Source organism: Xiphophorus maculatus, chromosome 3 (genome assembly GCF_002775205.1).
Source record: "Xiphophorus maculatus strain JP 163 A chromosome 3, X_maculatus-5.0-male, whole genome shotgun sequence".
In the NCBI taxonomy this organism is placed as follows: domain Eukaryota; kingdom Metazoa; phylum Chordata; class Actinopteri; order Cyprinodontiformes; family Poeciliidae; genus Xiphophorus; species Xiphophorus maculatus.
This window is the reverse complement of record NC_036445.1, coordinates 29075186-29103127: the sequence shown is the minus strand read 5'-3', so window position 1 is coordinate 29103127 and position 27942 is coordinate 29075186. Positions and strand designations below refer to the sequence as shown.

The window sequence follows — 27942 nt, the reverse complement described above, 5'->3', positions numbered from 1 at the left end:
TTGGATGCAAGCTAGTGTTTATTTACATTCACATGACTCAATTTGTTTCCACATTTTTGAAGATACTAAGAAAAATCAATGTTGTGCAAAGGTAAACTGAAATGAAGAAAAATAAAGTTGTCCAGGAGGAGTTTCAGAGTTTCTTCCCCACTCATTTCCCATCCAGCCAACGTAGCTCCAGAGGAAGGATTTTTAAGCAATGATATGCAGAAAGTGATTGTTCCTGCAAAATAGAAAAAAATAGTCCCCTGCCAAAGTACTAAGTATTCTATAAAGAAAAGCCACTGAGAGATGAGGAGAGATCTGCCAACTGTTTTATGACATGCAAAGAATTTCAACATAATGACACACACTCTGCGACTTTAAGAGGTTTTGAAAGACCCTAAGAGCAATCATCTAAACCCAGTTTCCACTTTCCTCCTCCACTCTGTCATTATCTCTCACTAACACCACCGAGCCTTTATAGTAATCCGTGGCATCCATTGGATGAACCCCAATTCAATCCCAATTTCCCTCTCTGCTCCTCTTACTTAAACCACGGAAACCAAAGCAACATCCACAAAGCCTAACACTGTTATCATTCTTGAAAGGCGACCTGGGATTCACAGGGATGCATTTTTCACCAAAGACCCTTCAGTCTGTCCTGGAAGTGAGCGAGAGTACTGGAAGGGTCCATCTGTGAGTAGATGATACATCCTGAAGTGACGAGGGGAGTACTCTGCGGGGGCAGCTTGGGGTTCCCATCCAATTATTCCTCGTTTTTGTGTTTTCTTTTCCCAACTCCAACCATCATTACCTTGATAAATTATTGACTTTACTAGAAAAATTAAACTACATAAATAACTCCAGAATGAAAATATTATCCCCCTCTGAAAATCCCACAGCAGCCAATAAAAACCTGCCTGACTTCCATCAAGCTACTTGGGCTCGGGTAATGGTAATGTACGACTTTACAGCTCTGCCAGACGTCCTCTCATCAGTTCTATTTCTCTGTTTCTCTCTGCTGTTTATTCCTTCAAAACGCATTCGTTTGTCTTTCTGTAATATCCATCCATTCCAGCCTTTACATTGTTCCCTGTTTTGATGGTAATTCATCTTACAAAAGCAGACGGTACGAGACAAGCAGTGCCTCGACAAACACCAGAGTTTAAGTCTTGAAGTGAAAGCTGAACATGTTAACAACGTAACTGTTTATTTATTCCCCCTTTCTTTTTAGTTTTCTTGGTTACCAGGAAAGCTATATTTTATCTCATCATTCAGACCAGAAGCAGGCGGCAACAAAGACAACAATTCTCCTTCCAAACTTTGAGGAGCAGAGCCAGGTATGGAGCTAGATTTCACAGCTATGGAAGTATGCTCGCAGAGAGCCAGCAGCTAATTTTAGGATTGAAAAGAAAAGCCAGTGAGCTCATTACTCTGGTACATGTTAAAGAACAATGAGAAGCTCAGATCTTGATCATAGACACTGTGCTGCTGCCAATAAGAACATTCATTAGGGACAAATAAAGAAAAATACTTAGAGGCCAGTTTTATGTGAATCAATTTGTGGTCTAATTGTGCGGGCAGACAGAAATCAACCTCAAACTGAGGAAAAAATTGCTTGTTTTTAAAGTCATTTCTCACAGCCTATCTTGTAAAAAACAACAGCAAAAAGTGTTAACACTTCAGTGATTATGTTACTAAGCAACCTTCTAACGAACCTGTGATTAATGTGAAACAAGTTTTTTTTTTATTTAGGACTAAAGACAAAATCCCACGCTCTGAGGTTCAAGGGGAAGTGACAGGAAGCATGAGAAAGAGAGGATGCTGAACATGTACGAATGGATGCAAATGTCTTGTGTCATAAAAGAAAATGGCAAAGAAAATAACTGAGGGCCTTTCTCACTTCCAAAATACTGTGCCCAAAGAACAGGGCCAGTCAATTACCTAAAATGGTAATGGTTAGGGTCCAAAACTTTAAATGTTTTTTTTTTTTTTACAATCTGTAACTACCCAATTTAAAAAAAAAGATAGGAAAAAGGGTTGAACTTGTTTGTAGCCAAGAAGGAGCTGATTTGGATATGTAAGGCATCTCAAAGCCCCTTTATGATATGCACTATTTAGCACTTTCAGAGGAGACACTATATAAAAAGCACTTCATATTTCATAAAAGAACTGCCCAAATACGTTCTATGATGAATACCAAGGTGACATCTTTAATATTTCACAGTGGATAGGCTTTGGTAGACCTACCTGTCACTGTTTTGGTCTTCATGGGGCTGCTAGCATAGTCTGAGGCCTGATTGGAGGGCTGCTTGGCCAGTGGTGCACTCCCCACAGACACTTCGTCTTCTCTCCTCTTGACGAGAGGAACTGGACCTGGATTCTGTAAAGACATCCCAGCATGACTGAGCACCCATAGGGTCATAAAACTATGAACACATATTCAAGATCTATATTCTTGCTTTGCTGCATTTCTGGGGATGATATGATATGATATAACATGAGTTTCTTAGTGCAGTCCTAGTGCTAAACCTAGCACTAGGATTGTTTTTTTCCCCTCCTTTATTTATTTATTGTATTTAAGGGTGTCATATACTGTATATATATATATATATATATATATATATATATATATATATATATATATATATATATGTTCATTAAAACTTCTACACTGTTTCTACAGTTTATTCAGCGTAACCTCTTTGTTACAGCAATCCTCAAACTTCAAAAAAAAAGAAAAAGGATTGAAGAAGTCAATATTTAAATGGTGATCACATCAATAATACATAGTTAATTAAATAAATAGTGTCATTACAGCATATATATGCATTAAAAATATAAACATCTTCAGTTTCTTTGTCTTTCAGGCTGATAATCATTGTTCATTCCTCCTGAATGACATAATATAAGCTAACTCCTACAATTGAACACATGGGGGACTGGGAGCATTAAAAACAGTCAAGGCAAATGCCGATTCAGATTCCAGTTCTCTTTTCTCTTCATTGTTCATTTCCCTAGCCATCCTTATCCTTATCTGATTTCTTTAGTTTCCTGCTCATGCTGGTTTAAGCTTACATTTAATTCAACCCCACCTGCTAAATAATGTTCTATCCTCCCTGTCCCAAACTACTTCTTACATTTCCCCTTTCCTCATTCACATACGCAGTGTTTTAAATTCGCTTCCAACTCTTCCATTTTCATCACATCCCACTCTTTGGTGATTATCTCTCACTTTCACTTAAATTTGTGGCTTTTTCTTGCATAACAAAAGTCATTTCCATACCCAAAGCTTTTGTTTATGTACTTCACTGTGCACTAAAAATGCCCCTGCTCCCAAGCAGATATGTTTTTTTTTCAGGATTTCCTAGAATCTTGTACCAAAAATGTCAGTTTTTGTCCTTCATATGCATTTCACTGTCCTTCAACTGAAGGCTTTGTGTAACTAGCCAGGCCTTGAAAAGTGGCCCTGACAGGCAGATGTTCACAGCTTTAAACAAACACACACTTTTGCTTAGAAACACACAACCGGCATGTCTATCCTACAAGTTGGCTCTAGTTCAACTCACACAATCACATGAATACATATTTTACTGTGCAATTGACAAGTAGCAGCACAAAAGTAAAATAATGTAATACTTTAAGGCAAATAATCTCCTTTATTTGATGGCTGTGTTCATCCTAAGACACAGGGGTAAAAGTTCAGACGGCAAAAAAAACAGAGCTCAGAGCCATTTTTAGTCTGCTATGACTGTGATCAGAATCCTGATAAGCACCAGAAAATGACTGTGTAAGTGAACACCTGGCCAGAAAGATAAATTGACAGATATTGTCCAAGAACACGATATGAGATCCAGTACCTGTTGCTGTTTCCTGCTGCTCCCTCTGTGAGGCTGATACAGTAACCATGTGCAGATGATTGGGTCCACATTTACAGCTATACCCTGGACACTGACCAGTAGGACTGCACCTGCAAAACAAAAAATGTTAGTGAAACATAAATGGGTGCAAAAATCAAAATGATAATTGTAAGCATAGTTAAAAATCAAAAAGTTCAGGTTTGATAATGCTACACTAGCAACGCCTAAGCATTTGGGATTAATCAAAATCCATGATAAAGTACCCATATTGAAAGGCAATTCAGACCAAACCAAACTATTATTATGAGGAGGGAGATAAGACAGACGAGATCTCTGAAATCAATGTAAGATAATAAAGTGAAAGTGGCATAGATTGTCAGTGCACTTCTTTTTCAGAGCAGTCCATACTGTGTTTCACAGACCTGCTGCTGGGTATCAAGCAGGTTTGTCAGAGTGCAGCAAGGAGCACAGTTTGTTTCAATTGTACTGTTCAAAGCCGTAACCCCGCTAAGCCAAGAATAACATTTTCTTTTGATAAATTTCAATGAAACTCAAGACTTTCACTGGGTTTTGGTTGACTTTTAAAAAATACTCTTGACCAACAATAAGCAGGCCCTGAGGTAATGCATTAGGATCATATCAATAATGATTCCCATGCCGCCAGGATTAGTGTAGGCTCTTTGGCTTGCAGTGGAATGTCCAGGCATGACGATAGGAGGATGTTTCTGCTCTAGAAAAGACTTTCAGCAGTTTAATAGAGCTTTGGACTAAACTCCAGTCTTCTGTTCAGGCCTCAGGGTCTGGAATGGGGTCAGAATGAACAAGTATGCGTTTTTATCTCCAATAACGCCCGGCTGCCTCTTGCATAGTCTAATATTGTAGCGTCTGTAATGCTTGGTCAGAGCATAATAATAAACCCTCCTTAAGAGCACACATACACTTCCAAATGCACATGTTTTTGTTACACTAGCTCTCCAGCTTGGCTTGCTCTTCTCTCCATTACTCTTTGTGAACATTGCAAATAAAAATTCTTTAATTTACTCTGCTTTTACAGCATGTTATTAGTGGCCTATGAACTTGTCCGTGTGTGTATTTATGCGCACACCAATGCAATCGTCTGTATCAGAAAAGTAGAAGGTGTGCAGCTGTGTGGTTTCTGTGCATTTAAAATGATTCATGCGCATGATGACAGCCTATAAAATTGTCACTGCCAATGTTTGCGTGTAAATCTAATTTACATTTTTAATACAGCTTGAGGATTCAGAATGTGCTGTAATATTGCACCTAACCCCTTTAGTGATGATATATTATTGGCATAGAATTGTTTTGGGACAAAGAGACTTACTATTCTTACTGAAAACAAATTAAACTGAGAGGTAGTTTACCATTTACACTATGGTAAAGATGTATATCTTTATTGGTGCATTCAAAGAGAATCAATAAACATCTTTGTTTCTAGACATGTATCCAAGTACGCTATCTCGCTCTCTCTTTTACATCAACTGTTCTTGCATCCAACATCAGATACCTTTTATCAGTTTTCTCAAAAATCCTTAATTCTTCCACCAGTACTTATCATCCTACAGCCATCACTCACTTTCTCTTCCTGACATGGAATTATAAGCTTAGAACTGTGGCTTGAACTTTTCCACCACAATGTGGCTGCTTAATAGGCTCTGGCTGCGGCTACAGAGCTGGGGTTTGACTTCAAGCTGTTTCATCATCACTTCAGGGCAGCATGGAACCCAAAGAGACTGGGAACAGCCTGAGTAGTGAAGATGTGTTTAATGGAATGATCCTAACTTGTGGTCCTTGGGATGCAGTAAGCCCAATTTAGCACATTTAGCGCAATCAGCATAAATGACACATAGGACAATAAATTTTCAAACTCGGTTATAGCAGATGGCTGTCTACCAATCTCATCGCGTATGTCGGTCCAGGACACTGGTCTTCCAAGTACATCCCAATTTATATATAGCATCTCTGTGATAAACAGTGGCAGTCGGACTGCTTATCTTTCCATACTGAACCTCATGCTGATAAATTCCCCATGTTGACAGATTATAGCACATCCCAAAAATACTGTCTTTCTAGGATCATCCTTCCTTCCTCACTGTGTAAAGCGCCTGTCTTCTAGAGCTTTGAAGGCCACGGCTCTACTGCATACACTCTCTTCTGGCTTTATCATTGTGTTGACATAAGTGACAAATCCTTTGAAGCATGAAACATCATCAAAGGGCCTAGCATGCTTAAAGGGTGACCTCGACAGCAGGCTAACTGTTGTTTTTTCCTCCAAGCTCACCGGGTGGCATGTGGGTAATTACACACAAGTGATGACAATAATAACAAAGGTGTTTTTCTTACTTCTTCAATATTCCTGAAAAAAAAAATGCACAGTGGCCTACACTTTGAAAATATGAACCAAACCACTGACTGCTGTATGAAAAGGCTTGCATTGACTTATCCATGGTGGACCTATTAATGTCAAAGCTGTTGTTTTTTTTTCTTCAGTGGTGAAATACCAATAGAGGTAAAAGAAAGCATGGGGCTGCTGGTGTTGTTTTACGGCTCAGTGACATCAGGCTGCTTATAGCCTCGGGCGACACAGATAGGTCACACCAGTAGTCTTATCTCTGTTCATGTCCAGCCTCAGAAATCTAGCCGCAATAAAGATTTCTGCCTTCATTCTGAATTCATATACTTGTACAAGTATCACAAGCTAACATTGTGAACTTTCCACATGAAAATTTTGCTTTACTGTGTTGCAACACTGAAATTCAAGAAACGAGGAGTGCTTGGGTCAGAACAAGTTCAACACCAAGTCCCTCATTTGGCACCAAAGTTCTGATTGGGGTTACAAAGGCTGTGACCTCTCAATTAGAAGGCCGTGACCTCCGCAGTAAGAGATGGGCAAGGAACCAAAGGGGGTGCTCTCGAACCACCCCCCAGGCAGGGTGGGAGGGGAGGGATTTATGTCCCGGCCAGCTAATCACCCCCTCAGAATCGCTTCATTGTTGGATGTGAGGCAACGCAGGGACTGTGCGTCCAGCTTCTCCAACAGAAAATAAATAAATATAGCCCAGCCCGTGTCAGCCAGATGACTTCTGACAGGTTTGGTTAATTTCTAAGCCAAGTAGCAAAACAAAACATTACGCCAGCGTGCACAGCCTACACCGCCTTTAATTGCTTTTCCGATGAGCTCATGACTTGAAGGTGTCCTGGAGCAAGCTATGCTACTCGACAGGTGTTCTACTTATGAGTGTGTAGGTGTAGCTATAAGTGTAATTGTCTGTGTGTGTGAGAGAGAGAGAAAGAAAGAGAGAGAGAAAAGAAGTAAAAAAATGGAACTGCTGACACCATTAAAAAGGGACTCAGCTGTGTGTGGGTGGTTGGCATGCAACACTGTGTGGAGTAATATATATTTTGGTTGTGTAAATGTATCTTTAAGAAGACAGTGTCTACATTACTGCACAGGCACTGATGTCACACAACTTGCAGCCAAACACACACACACGCACAACACACACAAACAGGCACTTCTCTTCCCCTCAGTGAGAGACGACCAAGAGGCTCGGGGCTACGCCGCCACAGGAGCCCAGGGGCTCAGGAAGGACACAGGCAAGTCTGACTGGAAACAGACCCAGGTCTACGGAAAGCCAGCTCTCATTCTGGATTTATTTAATACACTAGACAACATGCCACTACATACGGCATGCAGGCGTGTACGTGGGTATGTAAGTATGCGTGTATGTAGATCGGTGGGAAGGTTAGAGTTAATTGGCTTACATGCACTTTTACATGTTTGAAAATGACAAAACTGGAGCTACACACTGAAGGTTAGAACAACAGCAGCAAAGAAATCTTGAGAAAAAACAAAGAGATGAGACACAGTTAAAGAACATAAGCAGTAAAACTAGAAGAAAAAAAATGTTTTTATGGTCATGGCATGAGTTATTGGGATAACAAAACTACAAATCACAAAATTATGTTGTGCAAGTTTTAAGAGTCACTGCACATCCATCCATCCGTCCAACCATGTACTTTACATACAGACCATCTAATGTGCACACTAAAAACTGCTAGTATTATATTAATGTTAATATTTCAGCTTTAGTAAATATAAAATAGGGACAATGTTAACGCATATATTTAGACTATGTGAAAAAATTCACTCACCAGCAATGACCCATGCTGACAACAAATTTCTATCCTTCAGTTGTTCAAAGTCAAATTTAAATAATTCAATGTTCTAACAGTATAACAGTAAGTCAACAAAAGTTGCAACTGTTCTACCTCAATTTGTTGTGTGTGATGTGTACATCGGTCATATTCTATTTCACTCATTGGATTGCTTCATCTGGCCAGGCTTTAAAACATATATGGCTGGTTAACTGTCCCCGTTAGGGTGTAATGAGCAAGGTTATAAAAGTTATTCAAAGTTCTCAAAAGCTGAGTTAGTCTGAAGTGGAAGAGTGGGCGAGGATTAGTAAAGTTAGTTTGGACAGTCCTATTGCATCACCACAGCATAAACAGATGCATGAGCAGCTAAAGAAACAACAATCTGGAGCTACTGATGAGCCAGAAAAAACACTAGTCTATTGTAAAAAAAATTTGCATAATACTTAAAATCTTAAAATATTTATTTCATTTGTTTTTCCCCGAGTAAATCATTAACTTTTGCATGTCTGTCCAATTAATCCCGTGTTTGCATGATGCTGCCTTTACATAATTGAGCAATTAAATTTTGCTTCATCTTGTTTTATTTCCATTTTATTGTGCAGATAGTGTTGATTTGTAAATCTGATTTATTTCATGTTTTACATTATAGATGATCCTTAATATTTAATCTAAACACATAAATTAGGCTTTTTTTTATTTTTGAACAATTGTATCAAATATAATTAAATGAACAGTTGTGTTCGCATAAGAAGCCTCACAGCCATAGACAGACAGCATCTGGCTGACTGCACAGTTTCATACACCTACATCATCTCTTCTGGTGTTGAAAACCCAACGCAAGAAAACATGGCTGCTTGTGCCCCAATTGAACTAAACCAGTTCTCATTGTGGAGCCTCCAGTATGTCGTTCCTTTCCTAATCCTTCACAAAACACAATGTCTTGCTCACTCAAAACCACATCAATAGAAAATAACTCACAGCCGAGTGTGACCCAGTCATTTGTCAGCAAGATAGCTTGCCTTCTTAATGAGAGGGAAAACAGTCTAGGTCCTGATTGCATTAATGTATCATTACCATATCCATCACCAGCATTCACTGCACTGGGTGAACTCCAATGAGCCCCAGTGTAATCCTAGGGGAACAAGAGAGACACTTCTGAGCTCATTAAAATAAATAGTCTTGTGCTTCTGCTTTCCCATAGAAAGCTATAGTTGTGCGTAGTCATCTTGTAAAAACCTTATCACTACTATCATTCAGTTGTCTCTGAAGGCTTTCTCTTCAGTTCAAACCAAGTTCTCTCAATTTGTTATAAAGGGTGAGGAAGGAGGGCAATTTTTTAGCTTTCCTCTGACTCCAGTTGAAATTGAACATTACCAAGAATAAACATATTGCCATTGAAAAGGATGAAAATGTACAATAATATTAAACTCTTGATTTTCTTTCACACATCACCAGTCTGAAATAGACACATTTTGTTGTGTTTCAGATACAAATTAAATAATATTTTTAACAGATGCATAGTTCTATCAGCCCATTATTTGAACATTTATACAGTTAGCTATACAGCTATACAATTTATACATTCAATTATACAGTCCAAATTTAAATATGCTCCAAGTCTCGCCAGTGTTCAGAAAAATAAGCATTTATGATTAACAAAAAGAAACAACCAGAGTATATCAATATCACCTTAGATCATTAGTTCATTTGATTTAATTGGTACCAAAATTATTGTATTATGTAGCACAATCAAAGAAAATGTTGGTGCCAGCGTTGCCAGTAAAACATAAACATGCTGTGAAAGATATTCACAAAACGACCAAACTGGATTTGTGTATTGTTGCAACAGGGATCAGATTGTGGGATCAGATTGGGCGTGATGTTCGTGACTGAGTGACTAATGCATCCTTCATTTAATGACTTGTGACAAATGCTGGTTGGAGAATGTGATGCCATTCCACAGCAGAGGGACCGAGCTAGTCTTCATGCTGGTCACCACTGTGAAGAAATGTCAGAGTTTTGCGACCCACGCCAGCTCTCATACACACTACAAAGGCCCTCATTTTTAGAAATCAATACATTGTTAAATTGCCAACATGTCTTGTTTCTCCAAAATGCAATTATCCAATCCATAAATGACACCAAACAAGAGTTACTAGAAGAATGAGCTGTTTGGCACTGGCTGAGAGAATCTGCCAAGTTTTTCATGGGCACAACCCATAAACTCTGCTACTCAACCCACAAATATATTTTTCTTAATGTCGGATAATTTAAGGAAAAAAAATATCAAACTTTCCAAAAGTATCAGAGTCATTTCCAATAAGCACTGTTACAACAAAGCAACAAAAAAATTACTTTTAGGTTAAATTTATAAGTATAAATAACCCTATAACCCTAGCCCTATAAAGTAATAATTACCCCACAAAAAATGCCTAATACGTAATCATCAATTTAATGTTTCACATACTTTCAGCTTCTTTCAAAATAATTATCTGCCACATTTGCCATGTGGAAGTTTAAAAACAAACTATTCAGAAACAAATTAGGGCTTGATATTTGCAGTTTCTTGCTCATTCAAAATTTAACATTGCTACTCAAAACCCAATAAATACCATTTTGCACTACACACAGACTGAAACCCTGTTAAAAAGCTCTGTATTACATGGACACAACTAAAGAGGAATCTAGTGAGGGGGGAGAATTTTATGACATAGCTCAAATCTCAAACCAATCTCTCCACCCTCTTTTTTCAGGTTTTGTCTCTGAGGGTCTTTCTCTCAGTTTCCATTCCTGCTATCCAACTCATCCTCTTTTTGCTTGCCACAGTAGATTGAAGATTACTCCTCTAAGAGACATAGTTTTTAAGTGGAAGCACATTTGAACCATTTAGCAATTTGGTCTAATGGTTTCAGGATGAGGCGTTTTAGCTGCTATGTGGGAACAAAGAGGATAAGGCGACACACAGTGTAATAAAACACCACTTATGATAGGACTTTTCTTTTATTCATGAAGCAGCTCAAAGCACGAATAACATTCTTTTATGGCATATATCTATTCTATGCACAGAAGATATACACTATAAGAGGAAATGAGCAATGATATGTTGTGTGTGTGTGTCTGCATTGTCCTCAACCTTCAGAGAAGCATTTCTTCTTGAGTCCTAGGCCTGTTATTAGCTACCGTTGAATGAAGTCTTGGTTTACACACTCATCACTGACAGTTCAAAGTAAAGGCCAAGTATGTGTTTTGATGTTGGAAGGGGTCAGTCCTGTCTGCACAAACACTGAGGATAATTGGGAGGTGTTTATACATCAAAACTGTATTTAATACAGTTGGACATCACAAACACCCCCCCCCACACACACACACACACACACACACATCATGCATCGTTTCAACAACACTTAAAGGATGCTCAGGCCACCTGTAGCACAAGACAGCTGTCTCACATTAAACACACAAAAAAGTGCCAGGTCAGTATTCTAAACAGGAGATAACTCCAGGACAGCCTAGTGCAGACCAGAGGAACAGGAGCATGGGAGTGTGAGTAGAAGGATGATAGGCATACAGAGCTCTCAGGAGGGAAGGAGCCAAAAGAAATGTTGTTAAAGATGCAGTGTGCAACTTTTAATTAAAATATGTTTTTTGCATATTTGCTAAAAACTGTCACTATGTCCCAACAGTGACAGTTAGGACATAACTGTCGGGTTGATCTGTGAAGAGATCAGCCTCTTCCATTTTCTCCCTTCATTGTTGTCTGCAGAAATGCAGCACTCCCCAACAAAAATAACCGATCAGAGCCAAGAGGAGGGTCTTAGTGCTGTCAATCAACCATGAGTACCTACTGCTAAAGGGGTTAAAGCCTTAGCATTCCTGTTAGACTCTGCCATCCAGAAGAAGATATAGCAAAGCAGAGAGCAAGGGGATAAGCAACACATACACAAACATGACTGACGCTTCTCATGGTTCTGATTGGTTGTTTCTTTTATAAATTAAATTAAATTAATGTAATTAAAGTATTGTCACATGGACATTGCCATGTTTACCCTACAGTGGATCCTAGGTAGATGACATATGGTAATCAACCCTGTATACTTTGATACCAGTGCAACATGCTGTCTTCATATCTCTATATTTTAGTCAATTTCCAGGAGCCTCGTGCATAAAAGAGTGAGCAGTTTTCACACCAAAACTTAGCGCATGGAAAAATTTAGAAAAGTGCAGCGCAAAATAAATTCGGATGTATAAAGCCATGTGCACACACGTGGCCGCGCACCTTTCCTTTATACATCCCAATTTGCCAGAAATAGAGCGCAGCTGCTGGTCCGCCTGTCGCCACCCATAAATGCATATGTAAATTAGTATAAATACCCGGAAGTCTGCCACCACGTGAAGCAATAACCATGGCAACATCCTTGTTTGTAGCAGGATAAGTATTTATAATAATAATAATTATATATTTGATTTAAATGCCTGTTTGAACAGTAGCGCGTTCAGCCAGGATTTAAAGAGAGACAATGTGTAAGAGAGTCCTTAAGTGGGTAAATTGGACGTTTATTCTAAATAGTGGAATCATGTGCATAAGTTGTACATTTACAGAATAGAGGTTCTTTCTTTCCATAAAGGTGCAAAGCTGGCGGCTCCACTGAAGGATGACTGCAGCTGGACCGGTACCGGTACCGCACGGCTCCTTTAAGTTTTGCTCAGAGCTCCAGGATGATCAGTCTGGATTAATCTAAACACTGTTAAACCATCATCAACATTTCCCAGCAGATCAATATGATCAATCGCTCCCTCGGAATGCCTCCATTGGCGATGTTCTCCATCAGAGCCAAAGCGTTGCACAATTACGCGGCTCACCTTTGCGCAACTACTTGTATGCGTGTGATTGTACACACACCTTAATTACCTTAAGAATAATCAAACCTGTTTGGAGTTAATCTGCTGATCCAAACCTGTTTTCTTTTTCAGTGAGAATTAAATTACCCCATAGACGCATTTCATGTGCTTTACAGACCGATGTGTTACATCTTTATGAGAAAATTTATTTTTTACATTCTAGTGAAGTTTTCGCTTTCTTTTATTTTCGTTTTCTTTATTTTGTGTGCGTGTTAGGTTATTGTATAAAAATAATTGTGGTTCAGTTTCATCGTTTACGTTTAAACAATGAAATATGATAATCATGAAAAAAACCATCGGGTTTGATGCTTCTTGGCCTAAATAACACTGAATGTCATATTTCATATTTCAGTGTATTAGGTGAGTTTTGACGCTTTGTAGTTTGACATTGTCCACAGAAGAAATTTGCGTGGCAGCCGCACATTTTCACACCAGGGAAAAAGTGTGCGTATATTTATGCAAACTTTGACGCAAAGTAAATTTTCATATGTGCCAACTTGTGCGTAAAATATGGCGGCGCAAATTTTTTGTGTGCACGCACGCTTTATACATGAGGCCCCAGGTCTTTGGAAATCCTGCTCATATACGGTCTATATCCAATTGAATTCTTTCAAAAATGGGCAAGAACAGGATAGAAAGGATTGGACAGGCAATCTAAACGTATATCAACTACTATTTGAAACTATGTAAACATGGTGGCTCAACTTTAATTTTAAACAAGGATTAAAATTAAACAAGGACCAAGAGGGAGCTGATGAAAGTTAATGTCCACTAGCTAGTGGCATCGGCTAAAAATCCTTTCATCTACAATCCTTGTATATGGTGCGAGGGTGAGAGAGTAATGGTGAGGCTTCCTCTGTTTACTGACCGTTTATCTAATGGGCATTTGGGGGCTGAAAGGCCACAGCAGGTCAAACCACACACAGTGAAAGGAGTACAGGACCCCCGGAGGACCACTCAACGTGATGGGATTTTACAACTACTGCTTGGTCCAGGACTACTGAGGCCGCACACACCGCTTCACAGCAAAAGACTGACACAAACACACACACATACTTGACGCGGAGTGATGATAGTTTATTACTACTGTGCTAGGGCTAAGTGCGCTTGGGGCATAAAGATGAGACGAGGTTTCCTGTAGACCTTGGGGCCCCAAGGTAAAAATGAGGGAAAAACACTTTTAGGCCACTAGATTGTTTCTTTAAATTTGACTTAAACACATTGCATTACATGGGAAGGTTTAAATTTGAACCAATTTTGCATTTTGAATCCTTGCAAGGACTGCTCTAAGCTGCTTTTTATATTGACAGCATGTCATATTTTATTCTTATTTTATCTTGTCTACATTGCTACTCAGTGGTGGATGTTGTGTGTCTTGTCTCTACGCTGCTGTAACTGCGAAATAATTTCCCTGCTGGGATGAATAAAGTAATTCTATTCTATTCTATTCTATTCTAATACCAAACTGTATTATGGGTGAAAACCTCACACTGAACCATCAAAACACTGAAAATACTTTGAGTAAATCATTTCAGAGAACAGAATTCACCACAAACCCGAGACTACATACTTATAGCTGATAACACCAATTATACCAAATGAAAAGCCCAACACATGTGACATCTTTACACTGTTAGCACCTGCGTGGTTCTTATCCTTAGAACCAGTCTCTGGACAGAGGATTGCTTTGTGCCCACCAGACAGAGAAGAAGGGAACGCTGAGAAAGTGACTAGCAACCAGCAAATCAAAGACAAGCAGTTTGGTTTGTTTTACAGGGTACTGGGCCAGAGTGGAAAAAAAGCTAAATAAAATAAACCTTTAATTTGACTGAAATTGGAGGCAACAGGCGCTGCTGTAAGAAACGGCTGTGAAGTGTGATTTCTTGCGGTTTGGGTTAATCCTGATTGAGGAGCCCCTGAGTTGAAATGTCAGCAATATGAGACTAAAACAAAAATAATTACATCCAGAGTTAATGAGCACAACTGCCTGTGGCACTAGTGAGAGGAGGAGGAGGAGGGAGGGAAAGAAAGCAAAAACGAAAAGGAGAAAGACAAAAAATACCCCCTTGAACACGTTTTAAGTGTTGCTGTCCCTAATCTTTCAAACAAAAAAGTAAAAATTATACATGTACCGTTAGGCCCGAAACATGCCCCTGGCAGATTTAGGTTTAAAGTAATCCTTTAATTTTACCAACACATTGCTATAGGTAAAATTAACATTTTGGAGTGGCTCAACTTGAATCTGTGGAGGGAGCCAAAGACGATTTCCTCCAACTTTAAAGAGCCAGTGAACTGACATCACCACAAATTACTTCGGAAAATACCAGTAGAAATATGTGGCAATTATAAAGATGTTCATCAGTTATAAAAATATAATTCATATAATTCATGCAATACAGGTTTTTTTCATTGATTATTGAGAAGAATATAATTGTTTTTACATACAAAATAAAAAAATAATAATTATTTTCTCACACTGCTTTAAAGGTCCATTATTGAGCAGAATTAACCTCTTTCTAGACACAGTAAATGTTCTGCTGGTATCTGCAAAAAAGCCTGTTCCAAAAACCTCTAAGTTGTTGCATGAAAAATTTTAACCCCAGTCCCTAACCTGGCAACCCAAGTAAAGCTCCGTCCACTTCACTCCAAGCTACCGCTGCAATGGCTGCTGGAAAATGAAAATGTTTTATTGTCTGCTTCAATACAGAATACACAAAAAAATTTCCCTTTTGGGATCAATAAAGTATTTTTGAATTTAATTGAATATATTTACTATATGTAGATTGTGAATGTTCTAGACAGATGGATACATGCTTAAAGATTTTATTGTCTGTGCAATAAAATGTCAATAGATTCTAATGTCAATAGAATCTAATGACATTGATATGTAGGAAAATAAAGTTAATATATTCTTAATTTGCCACAGATAAAGTCCACGATGTTATTGGTGATGCATCCCAAATAAACACATTGTCCAAAATATGCCAGAAAATTTTAAATATTTAGATCAAGTGTTTTAAATATTTAAATTTCTGAACATAGACTTGGATTTTTGAACTATTCAGGTTTGTGTATAAATACCTATGAATTTCATTGAAATCCAACTAAGAGCATCTTACTCAGTGCACTCTGGCTGACCGATGCACAGCTGCCTGAGGGGGCTGCGCCAAGGGAGAGAGGCTGACAGCAACAACAACCTACATCAAAGGAGATGCACTTGTAGAACATGATTATCAACCTTAACGCTCTGATTCAGTGAATCCTCCCTCCGCTCAGGCATTGCACACATGGCATGGGGAGGTAAGAGAAAATCTAAGCTAAACATAATATTACACTTAGCTCTTCTTTTTTTTGTCTTTACCACTTAATTCTACTTCCTTACAAGCATTACAATATCAGTACAGTTTTCCTAAGAATTACTGATAATAACGTAGCACTCCAATTTTGCATTTTGCACTTTCAAAGTAAAAATGTGGTGAGAATTGTCACATAGAATGTTTATCTGACCGACTTGCTCAAACAGCCAAGAGCTTTCCAAAAGAAACAAAAAAAACATTACTTGGTTGCCAGTATACTCAATTGTGCAAACCAACTTGTTAACTGCAAGAAGCTTTCATTCAAAACAACCATAAAAGTTGCAAAGTAAATTTAAGATAACCAGGGGGACAGAAAGAGAGCTGGCCTACAAATGAACATGGTCATCTTGGAGACAGTGACCATGAAAAGGCCATAATCTCCGCTCAGAAAATTAAATAGTAGTTGCACACTATGTTGTGCATGGTGAATGAAGATGCTCTAAAGTCCTTATGAGAACAGTTAACACTATCACTGCATATAAAAGCTAATATTTATACACTGCCAAAAAGATGTGCAAAAGAAAACAACAACTCAGTCCTTCTTAATGTTATTAGATCGCCAAAGGGCTAAAGCCAGATTTATAGCAAGAATGAGATTAAGTGTTACATGTGGCTTAAAGTGACACTGACTATAAAAAAGAAAAAAAATAGACCCATGCTTGACATACGTCATATTGAGCTGAAAATGTTTTATTTCAATAAGTCAAGATTATGGGTATGAATTATATGAAGGTGCAAGCTAAAACAGTCTGATTTAACGTTTCCCTGTCTCAATGACATTAAATACCATTGATTGCTACATGAAACATCATTATTACAAATCCACTCTGCATGTCTTATATGGGACATTAAAAAACACTTATTACCAAAACTAAGAGTAAATATTCACCTTAAAAACACGTTTCTTCTATTTAGTGAATCATTTTGTTAAAACTTGTGAGTCTGTGCAGCTTTTTATTTTTGCATAAGTTTCTATATTTCAAATTAAAACTTGGATATCATGATCTTGAAGCTTTGGCATATAGTTCAGGATTGACTGGGTCTCTCCAGAAGCAAAATGAAACTATGATCCATGAATTATTATCGTCTTACTTTCACAGCAAGAATATGACTCATTTGATTGTGTTGGTAATTTGCTTTTAGGAATCCAGGCCCAAGATGGGTGCAGCTGAATAATAAAGACCAAACAACAGTATACAAAAAAAAAAGATCCTTCAATCCAAGTCCAAGGATTGGTCAACACAAGTCCACAGAGCATTACCTAACTATAAAGGATTGTGTTCGTCTTTTGTTTTAGTTGCTTTAAGTTCAGGAACGATTTTGGATCAGACCTGAAAAAGTGTTGCAAAATAGAAGGTCTGTCATATCAGCCGATTCAAGACCTGAACTTGACCATATGATGTCACACACTATTAAAATTGCTTCATAGACACAAACCTAGGGCCCTGCAGAATCGATTTGGTCCTATTTGGTCAAATTATTAACGAGTCTGACACAAAAGGGGACAAATGAAGATCTGTACCTTTTTGTGTAGCAATTTACTGCAATGTGTCTCCTAGCAACATGCAATTATGGTAAAAAGGGGGGTTTGGACTTGCAAAGAGAACTTTGTCAATTAACATTTCTTCAGTTTCTGAGACATTAGGTTTCAGAAAAGAGCACCAATACCAACCAATAAAATCCTTCATCACTGAGCCATGATCGGAACCCTGGTCATCAAGCAGAGGCGCAATCACTGAGCTATTAGCAAACTTTATGATGCGACTGGCACGAATAAGTGTAAGAAATAAATGAAAGTGGTGAAAGGACACAGCCCTGAGGGGAACCAGTGGATGTTAAAAGCATGTCAGAAAAAAACAAACCCATAAACCCTCACCCTTTGTAGTGAAGTTTAAAGGATCTCATCTTCTCAAAAGATGAAATAAACAGTGAGGTAAAAGCAACAGGATAAATATAATTTTGCACCGATGAGGAATTAAGCAATTAAGTATCATTTCTGCATCTTTCCAGTTTGTGGGCACTCTATGAAGTTGGAAAGTCTTTGCGAAGATAAAAAAAAAAATGCCAGCCAGATGTGGCACATTTACTGACAAAACATTATTGCTGAAGTGCCTTTAGCCACACAAACCACTGCCTGCAGATTAGAAACAAGAACAGCTGACTTTTTTTAAACAGTCTGGAATTCCTAAAGTATCAGATTTTAAGTAACATGAGAATTTATAAAGTAATATTACAATTTCACTTTGAACTGTCAATTGATCATGAGTAGTGATCAATTCTGAGTTTGATATTTATACTGTAAAAAATAGCTTTGCTAATAAAGCAAGGCAGTGAGGCTGCAAATTAGTGCTAAATGTTGTTAAGGTGACATAAGTTATTGTGTAACAAATCTTTCACAAGTTATTACAATTTAATTAAAGCTAGATAAATTGTCCAATAGGGGAAAAAAGTTCAGATAAAATCTCTTCCATCTATATTTTACAGTCAGATCAGACTGAACAGATGAACCTACACATGAATTCAAATCAATAGAAGTGTCATAAAATCCTCACCCTTTCATAAATCACCTTTTACCAAACTCACAGTAGAAGGATTGGTATTGTAACAAAGATAATCAATCCAAATAAGCATGAAATAAATCCGTTTTATAACATACTGCTTACATGTATTCGCCTCTCCCTCAGGCCCATGCCCCTCTGTGATGCTTTTTCTTCCCTTTATGTCAGAATCACAGAGACATCTGTGCCCCCCGCCCCCCACTCCACCACCATTGCAGAGGTTTATTTAACTTGAAAATTACCTTCCTCATGTTTAACATATCTCCAATATTGTCATCACCAAATATTTATTTGTAGAGGAAAGGACCTCTGAGTGGCTGAATTCCTTTTGCTTTGCAGCATTTACACAACTTTTTGCATGAGAGCACAAACACACTCTTCCACACAGCCAAGGCTAGATGTGTTTATGAGAGTGTTTCACACAACCCTCTAGCATATTTGTAAAGTGCCTGCATTTACTTGCTTCAGTGAAAGTCTACTCCATTTGGAAAGTGACTGTGGGTATTTGCATGATTATGTCTATTTCCTCTTGTGTAAACTGCTGCTGAGCTCCCTCCAGATTCTAACACTTTGGGGGTTTTGATGAGCTCAGAAAACGACACCAAAACTGCATGCTCTGGTCACGCACTGATTAAGTGACTGATTAGAACCAAATCTTAATGACTAAATTGCTTTTTGGATTTTATTAAATACACCACAATATTTGAACATTTTAAGCTTGATAAGTTATAGTTTTATCCAAATGCACCACAATTAAATACCTTTATGTGATTACTTACTGTTTCTTCTATGCTTCATTTTATCTGACAAAAAGTGAGTAATAAGTATTTATTCAGTAAAGTTGTTGTGGCCAAAGAAGGAAACACTCATTTGATTGGAGAGAACGACACACCACAAGGGGGCAATGATGTAACAAAGACCTGGGAACAGGTCTGAGAGAGTTCCTCATTAGGAGCCGACAGAGTGGCAAGCACTGATCATTGAGTATTAGGAAGCTTGAGGTCAGGTGGTGGAAAAAAGGAGAGCACGGTTTACGTCCACAAAATGGGAATATTTAGCTTTTACAAAGAAAAAGTTGTTATAGGAGATGGAAAGCAGTGGGGGACATTTGTAGGAACATGAGGGACAGAACTTGGGGGGCTTCACGTGACCTGCAACCAACAGTGTTTAAACAGAAGAAGAAGAAAAAAAATCAACCCATTAATTCTCAACTCTGATGTTATTGATTAAACACAAAGGTAAATATTAGTTTACTTTACTTTAAAAAGAACACAAAATTATTTGAATTAGTGAATCTATTAATCTGACAGCTAAATCTTTGACCGTCTCATCAGTGATCAGATTTGTTTTCCTTCCCATTAAATGCATTAAAACTGAAAAAACCCTCCCATTTTGCAAGTGCATCAACAAAAACACTTTTGTTTTGAGTTGAGCAAAATTCACATAAAACTAAGGGCCGTATGCTTTGAGGCAAAAATGGGCAGTTATTCTCGATTGGGCTAAAATGACCATCTCTTAAAAAGAAATACCCGGCCCATTTCTCTTAGTCAATGTTTGGTATATTGGATTTTTCAATAAAAACAAAGTTAATGCTACTTTATATGAGTCATATTCTTAAAAAGAAGAGTTTAATTTCCCTCAGCCAGAATGATTTATGCATACCTAATTTCAATTATGAGCTAAAATACAAAAAATGGAAGTCATTTCTCTCCTTTGAATAGTAAAGCAGAGAAACATTGCATGTAACCCATAAACACTGACCTCCCACAGAGCTGTCCCAGTGGAGCCCCAGTTCCCATAGGGAGGCACCCTGGTATGCCTTTAGTGACCCGTTCCATGAATAGGAGTGGAAACTTCCTGGACATTTCCATTGTGTCTATGGTGGCCAACAGCAAACACTGGAGACCGTATCTCTAATTTTTCTTACATTTTTCACAACTTGGAAGGCCGTCACTGCACACAAAGTAGGTTTCTATCAGAAAAACGAAAACCCAACAAGCAATTTGTGAGAACAAAAATTTCTCCATGCACTCGATTTTCTACTTTTATGCTATTGTACTGAACAGACTTTCTGTGCAGGTTTCCTGACCAAACTGTTCATGCAGTGGACTTTCTGTGGACCTTAAAGCTGGACCGACAGTTCCTCTAGATGAGACATGACTCTTTGGTTTAATAGATAACTCGTGTTGCAGAGGATGAAGGGTTCAGCAACAGCTACAGTGGCACAATCGTATAAAGATAGATTACTGCTTGCAGTACTTGCTGCTATACTGCAACCTATTTCTCCCAGACTTAGCGTGCATTCACCACACTCAATTCTGTGTGACCCCAACAAAATGTGGCAAATGAACTAATGGCACTTAAATCAGTACTGCATTTAGCACACTGAAGAAAGGCGCAAAGAAGAGTTTAATTACAGTCTGAATTAAATGTATAAGGTTTTGAATCGGTAAAAAAAACCCTCTTTTCTCCCCTTAAAAAAAACAAACAAACAAAAAAGCTCCTATGGACCTTAAATCATATGTGTATGACTACCCCAATCCTTACAGCGTTTTGGGTTTTCTGTAACATTTTTGTGTGTTCACTTCAAAAGCTGCTTGTAATTACTTCCATGCATTAAACTGGAGACCACAAACAGCCATGAAGCTGTGCTTTTTTTTCAAGCTCCAAATGGTGTTTATTAGGCTGCTGTTTTGGGAAATTAAATGTTCACTATTTGTGAAGTTCATTTCTTTCATACATTGACAGTTGGCTGCAGCGGTACACGACAGACTACATTTCTGCATCCATTGCCCATCAGATGTTGGGTACACAAACTTAATAGCAGAAAACTTACACTATATAGTAATGGTTTGAGGTGAATCAATGCAGATGATGGGATCTGAAGCCCATTACCCAGAGTGCAACCAACCAATGGGGTGAAACTATCAAGCCACTGAGGTCTGTCTGACAGCCGTCTCCAGCACCCTGCTGCTTGTTCCCTCCCCTGGCAAAGATGACCCTATGTTCACACCAAGATAAATACAGGAGTTGCAGTAACGTCTCTGAAATGCCTCTCTTCACCCCGTCTACCAGCTCAAACTACCACCTACTGTGTGGGTACCCGCTGAGTGAATCTGTTGAGTGTCATGATAAGACATCATCTTCTCATCAAGCTCTGCTCACTGGTAGATCCCCAGATTACAGGGGATTTAGGTTAAATGAACGGCTTAGTCTCCTTCACCTTCTGTAATCACATCATTACAAGTATTGACCAGCTTAAACAAATACTGACAAGAAGGTAAAATTCTACATCCGCAGAAAAGCCATTTCCCAAACTACTTGTCTTTGGGGTGTTTGTCTGGGTCCAGAGTTGGCTTTGTGGTGGCTTTCCAGTGCCTGCAGAGGAAGCTCCTGTGAAGGTTTCTGATAGCAGAGAAGCAATGGTGGCTGATAAGAAAGGTGTGAACAGCAGCATAAGCATGTCACTGCAGGAGGCAAAGACTGACAGGCCATCAAAGGCTGGAGGGCTACAAGACCAGGGAATGTAGATAATAGCCTTACAGAATTAGTCATCACAGATTTTTGTTTAATAATTATGAATTTTTACTTAATCTTGTTAAAACCCAAAGCCATAGCTTTTGACTTTAGGTTTTAGTTAAGTAAATTGATTTGCTAATACACATTTATGGCGTTTTCATAGATGCAGGAATATTGCAAACAATGCCTCAATAAATCACCTGAAGTGTTGGCTTTTTTCATAGTTAAAGTAAGTCTGTTTTTTTTCTGGCCAGACTCTGAGGATTGTGACCAGATATGCTAGATGGTTGTGGGTCTGAGTTGTTGGCTACGTACTATAACTATATCTCATTTGAAAAATGACTCAGTCTTGACGTATCAGCTCATGACTCTACAGCTCTACCGAGTCATAAATCCTCTGTGTGATTCTGTGATAAGGTCCCATTTTTAAAAGCCCCCCCATCTGCTTCTTATCACTCCGTTTCACCCCTTCTCTGCCCCACCTCCCAATTTGCACCCCCGACACGATGTGGAAAAGCACGACGGTGTGACCTTTGACACTTTAATCAAGAGGAATTATAGAGACTCTTAAACAAACCCGGCGGACTGGGTAGATTGGGCTGACAGGGCGACTGGTTGGCTGGCCTAGAGGCTAAGAGGGATCCAGGAGCAGCAGTGCTGAAATGCTGTCGCCAACACTGGAGGTGGCAGAAGTGGTGGGAGAGTGGTGGACATTACAGGGTTTACAGATTAGGCTGACTTATTAGGCCCATGATAGAAACTTTCCACCTACTGAGTGCTGTCACACACCACTTTCCTGCCTAGTTCACGTAAGCCCTGTGTCAAAGAGATGGCCTATTTATCTTCAGTTTTTTTAATAGAGGAGAACTAAATCACAGTAAGTTCTGAACATTATTGGACACATGTGAACATACGATACATCAGAAAATAAAATATTCACCCTCTATACAACGGTATTTTAGACATATTTAAACAAGGCATTTTGTTGTTGCATGTCTGCATGACTAAATTTTTTTTTTTGAAAGATATTCAAACAGGAGTTAGATGACGGATTGTAAAATGCATGCGGAGGTGAAAATTGTGCAGACAAAAACTCTGAATAAAAAAAGTGTGTTGATGAATAATAAAAAGCAAAAGCAAAAAAAAATTCTTGAAATACAGCAGTAATCCTAAATAATGCACTAGTTGACATAAAAGTTTTCTAAACAAAAATAGAAAAACAAAAACAAATGGGCCAAGATTACTTTCACATGATCAAATAATCTCTTAGAACAAGTCTTGTAGGTTTTGTAGCTCTGTGTGAAATAAAACATGTGGAGGCATCAAATCTGATTTGTTTTGAATAAGGTCATTTTCTAAAAAAAATAAAATAAAATAAAAAATTACAGATGTGTATGATGCAGTTTAAAAAGGAACCAAATTCACATTCGTTTCCTTAGATTAAAAAAATATATAAAAAATCCCCCCCGAAAATTTGTAACGTATCACTTCATAAATGACACCTTGTGAATGCGCTCCATCATTTCACCTCTCTACTCTTTAGTACCAAGCTCCACTGAAAGCTGGCCTACTGCACACTGAGCACCACACATGTAGACAATTCATCCATCTCCCTGAGTGGAGCAGCAGAGTGAATTTAATGCCTCCACCTGGCGAGAGATCCTCGCCTGTCTAAAATCACAGGCTGACACTGACAATTTAAACCAGAGCAGACACATTCAGAAGTCTTTATTTCATCCACCCTCACTTGCTGTCACAAGCTTTTCCTTTCCTTCGTTGTTAAAATAGAATCATCCACAATGTATTTTTGCTTTTTTACAAGACATCTAAACCAATAGGTCTACATGTGTATATAGAGGAATATGTAAAACTTTATGTTTCAAGACATAGATCACAAACTGCTACAAAAAAAACACATTAGTATATCAATTTAGTTAAGCAACAGCAACTTTGAAAAGAAGGGCTTTTAGCTGGTTATGAAAAAAAAACTTCAGTCTGCAAAAACAAACTCAGAGGAAGAGGAAGAAAAGATAATTTTATCTTCCTGTTATTTGCCACTTTTTCACTCGTCAACAACAACAGATCCTGGTGACATGACCTCAGGGACCTGCTGGGGACATATGGATTTAAAAGTTCAGAGATGCATGCTGCTGCAGATCCCTACAAGTAAAAACCAAAATTATACAATGTATTCTGAAGTACATGGGGATCCAGTTGAGATGGGCAAGCAGCAGTGGGATTTAGTCAAAGACCTGGCAGCTGCGTTTTGTACAACCTGCAGATGGCTAAAGGATGCTATGTTCAGGTGAATAGCAGTTTTCTGTTCTGATCATGAGATAATGAGACTTGACAACAATATTTTGAAACTCAGAAAACGTGTCAACCCCAAAAGATTTTTCAGCTGTTTCTATTTAAAAACCTCTACAAAATCCAAATTTAAAATTTAAAAAAATGCTCCCATTTACCTAAAGCAGCAGCTAGCTGCTTAGCTTCAGTCTTCTTGAAAATATTGGAAATGGTAATGTAGGTGTATTCAGTTCTATTTAGAAAAACTAGCTGCATTTTTTTCTCCCATTTAACACAGATTACCAAATTTGTTTTCAGTCGTAAGTCTTAAAATTGATGTTATGAAAAAATAATCATCTATGCATAAATTGTGTGGACACACTGATGACCTGATCAGCTGAAGCACAGCCATATAGTGTGATATGATCAAATGTTTGAGAGGTCTTGCCTTCTTTTTCCAAACACACCAAGGCAGGAAGGCCCTATTAGTGAAGTCACCCAGGGAGTTGACAGGCGGTTCTGTGGCATTAAACCTTGGAGCAAATTCTGCAACCTAGCTGTGCAGTTTAGCATCACAGAGGCAAGGGTGTAGCCTGTAGGCAAAGTGTCAGGCCTCTTCTCAGTTCAGACAGCCTGTACAGCCTGAAACCTTGTTGAGTTAATACACACTCTGGGTACAGAAACACATTAGCTGCAGCTTTCAAAACACAGGATCAGATATCTTTCTAAAATGTTTTCCTAATTAATTTCAGTAATAAATGTGTTGGCTTTGTGGCATGTCTACTTTATTTTGTGCTCAGACATCACACAAATCTAGACGTGAAGAAAAAGTACAAATGACACCATTTATGCCTTTAGGCAGAGCCCACTTTTAAATCCTCTATTCACATCCCCAGAATAAAATAAATCCAACAGAAGCCAAAGGACTTGGTAACCCAAGAATGCTGATGCTGCAGATAAGGTTGAGTGAGAAATACATTTAAAACAAAGGTTAGAGTTACAGCACAAGCTTCAAGAAAAGCAAACATGTTGAAGAGGCTCCCTATAATCAGATATTGCATGTGGACATAATTGTCATCACCACACAACTCAGGAAATTAAGGTCATTAGTGCACTTGTTTGGGTCTGTTTCTAAGCTACATGGTGTGATGGAGGGAAAAAAAGAGAAAAATCTGGGTCCTTAAAGTCGGAGAAAGACAACTAGCCATAAAACCGTAGTTGGGTTGAGGATGACCAGTCACAAGGCACCTCCAAGGTCCTAAAAAATATAGGGCTCAAGTTACCAGAAGAAGCTGAGGGAGGTAAGGGAGCGCGGTGCTCTTTGCACTCAAACGACCATAACTCTCACAAGGCCAGAGCCTCTGTCACTTAGATGATGTCCTGGTTGGTGCTCCCCATCACCTCTCAAATAAGTTCCCAGTGACAGCTTCCATTAACATTCCTGCCCAACCTGGCAGACAAGTACAAAAAGGTTAAGTGGGGTAGGGAAGCTGAATCAGTTTGAAGGTCTAACAAGAAAAAACAGAGAATATGGTGATGGCTAGAAAAGACCTTGAGAGGGAAAGGAGGGAAGAGGGTGAAGACCAGGAGGTAAGGGGCTGCAGGAGGAATCTGGAACTCTTTTTCTTGTCTGTTTGCAGAAGCAGGCCATTTGAGATTATTGTTGCAATGTCACAAGTACTAATTGTTGTCACTGTGAAGATGTTTCGGTTTAGTTTATGCATAAAAAGCTAGTAGTTGTAGTTAGCGGGTGTAAGTTTTATCAAAAATAAATGATAGTCAGTGCAGTCTAAGTATAACTGTGCCCATGTCTATCACTGTGGGGGAAACAAAATCAGTGTTGCACTACATACACACTGCACACAATCAAAGTTGTTAAAGATGTGAATAGATTACACAACTTTTAAGTCAGACCGCTTTTATAAATTAGTACAAAAGGAAATGGAGTGACATGAGCAGTGTTGAAGGTATGTGGAATAAATGGTTTCTACCCCTCAGGTTCAGCTTCAAGGATTGGACTAGCTGACAAGCTGCATCACTTAGCTCTGCATATGTGGAGAAACAGAGCAGGGTTAAGCTTTGCATAATTAAGCAATATTCAAACTGACATACAAACTGTCATATCATAAGGTTAGAAATTATAGCTTCAATACAGGCAGAAAATAAGCTTAGTTTTCACACTTGGAGTAAATTCAACATTCATGAGGGTTGTGAGTGCTACATGCCATTCTTCATGGAGCCTTACTTAACACCTCCAACTCCCCCAGTCTGGTTCCCATTGAATGATTCTGTTAATTACTTCACGTTTTACTTTGCCAAAGTTGTGAGAAATCTCACTGACTGCCATCACTGCCCCACCCAGACTCTTAGAACAACTATTGTCTTGATTAATTTAATCTTGTCCTAGTCCCCAAGTACTAATCTTCAAATCAGTTTAAAAAGCAAATTATAAAATATGCAACATTTCTTACTCCTTTTATACATGTACTCATCTTTCCTCTCAATCTTTTCATGTTCCATATTGCTGCTTTATTTGCACACTAGTTTTCACTTCTGTATTGTTCCTGAGGGTGTGTGCTGGAGAATTGTATGTGACAAAACCTTACCAAGTGTGGGTTCATAAACTGACTAGGGCAGCAGTGCGCCCTGGGAAAATGTGTATGAAGCACAAGATAAGAAGGGGAGTCGATGTGGAGGAGATTTTGTTGGGGGTAAGAGGCTTTACCAGAAAGAAGGCATATCGCACCAATTGAGCTGTGAAGAAGCTAATGGGCTCTTATTCTCTTCCCACGCCCACAGCGTGTTTTCTAAGGGGCACTCAAGCAATGAAACACATATTGGTTTGGCTACTGGTACAGAACTTCAGTCAACTCACTTTACTCTGCCTATTCAGCAACTGCATAAACGACGGACAGCCTCCATGCAGCTCGACAACTGGCACAGTATGAATCAGTAACCAAACTTTAATGATTTTAGGAGCCGGTGATTGATCTTACTTGCTGGAGCAGCAATAATGAGAGATGAAAGACAGATGCATGGCTCACAGACAGACAGTGACTCTGATAAACTAAGTGGTGGGATGAGCAACCGCAAGCTGATGTTTGTTTCCGTCAGCAAAAAAGAGGAGTCATTTGACTTACAGTAACAACAAATATAGAAATAGGACAATTGCTGCAAAGCAAAAGTTGAAATAAAGTAGTAAAATAGTTTACAAATTTTTTTACTATTGAAATAGAGAAAAAGGAGGGCCAGTTCTCTGGATAAAACCTAACTATATTAAATTCTATGTGCATAATTAAAGAC

At 38.6% G+C, this 27942-nt stretch overlaps 1 protein-coding gene across 2 annotated transcripts in view; it reads right to left on the bottom strand.

Annotated features, from left to right (window-relative positions):
• Positions 1-27942, bottom strand: part of vps13b (vacuolar protein sorting 13 homolog B) — a 301790-nt gene that overhangs the window by 188176 nt on the left and 85672 nt on the right. For both annotated transcript variants that reach the window (XM_023331569.1, XM_023331568.1), the window contains exons 20-21: positions 3843-3952; positions 2233-2365 (exon numbers count right to left, since the gene is read on the bottom strand). In XM_023331569.1, the coding sequence (XP_023187337.1) occupies positions 2233-2365; positions 3843-3952 (243 nt within the window). The remainder of the gene's footprint in view (positions 1-2232; positions 2366-3842; positions 3953-27942) is intronic.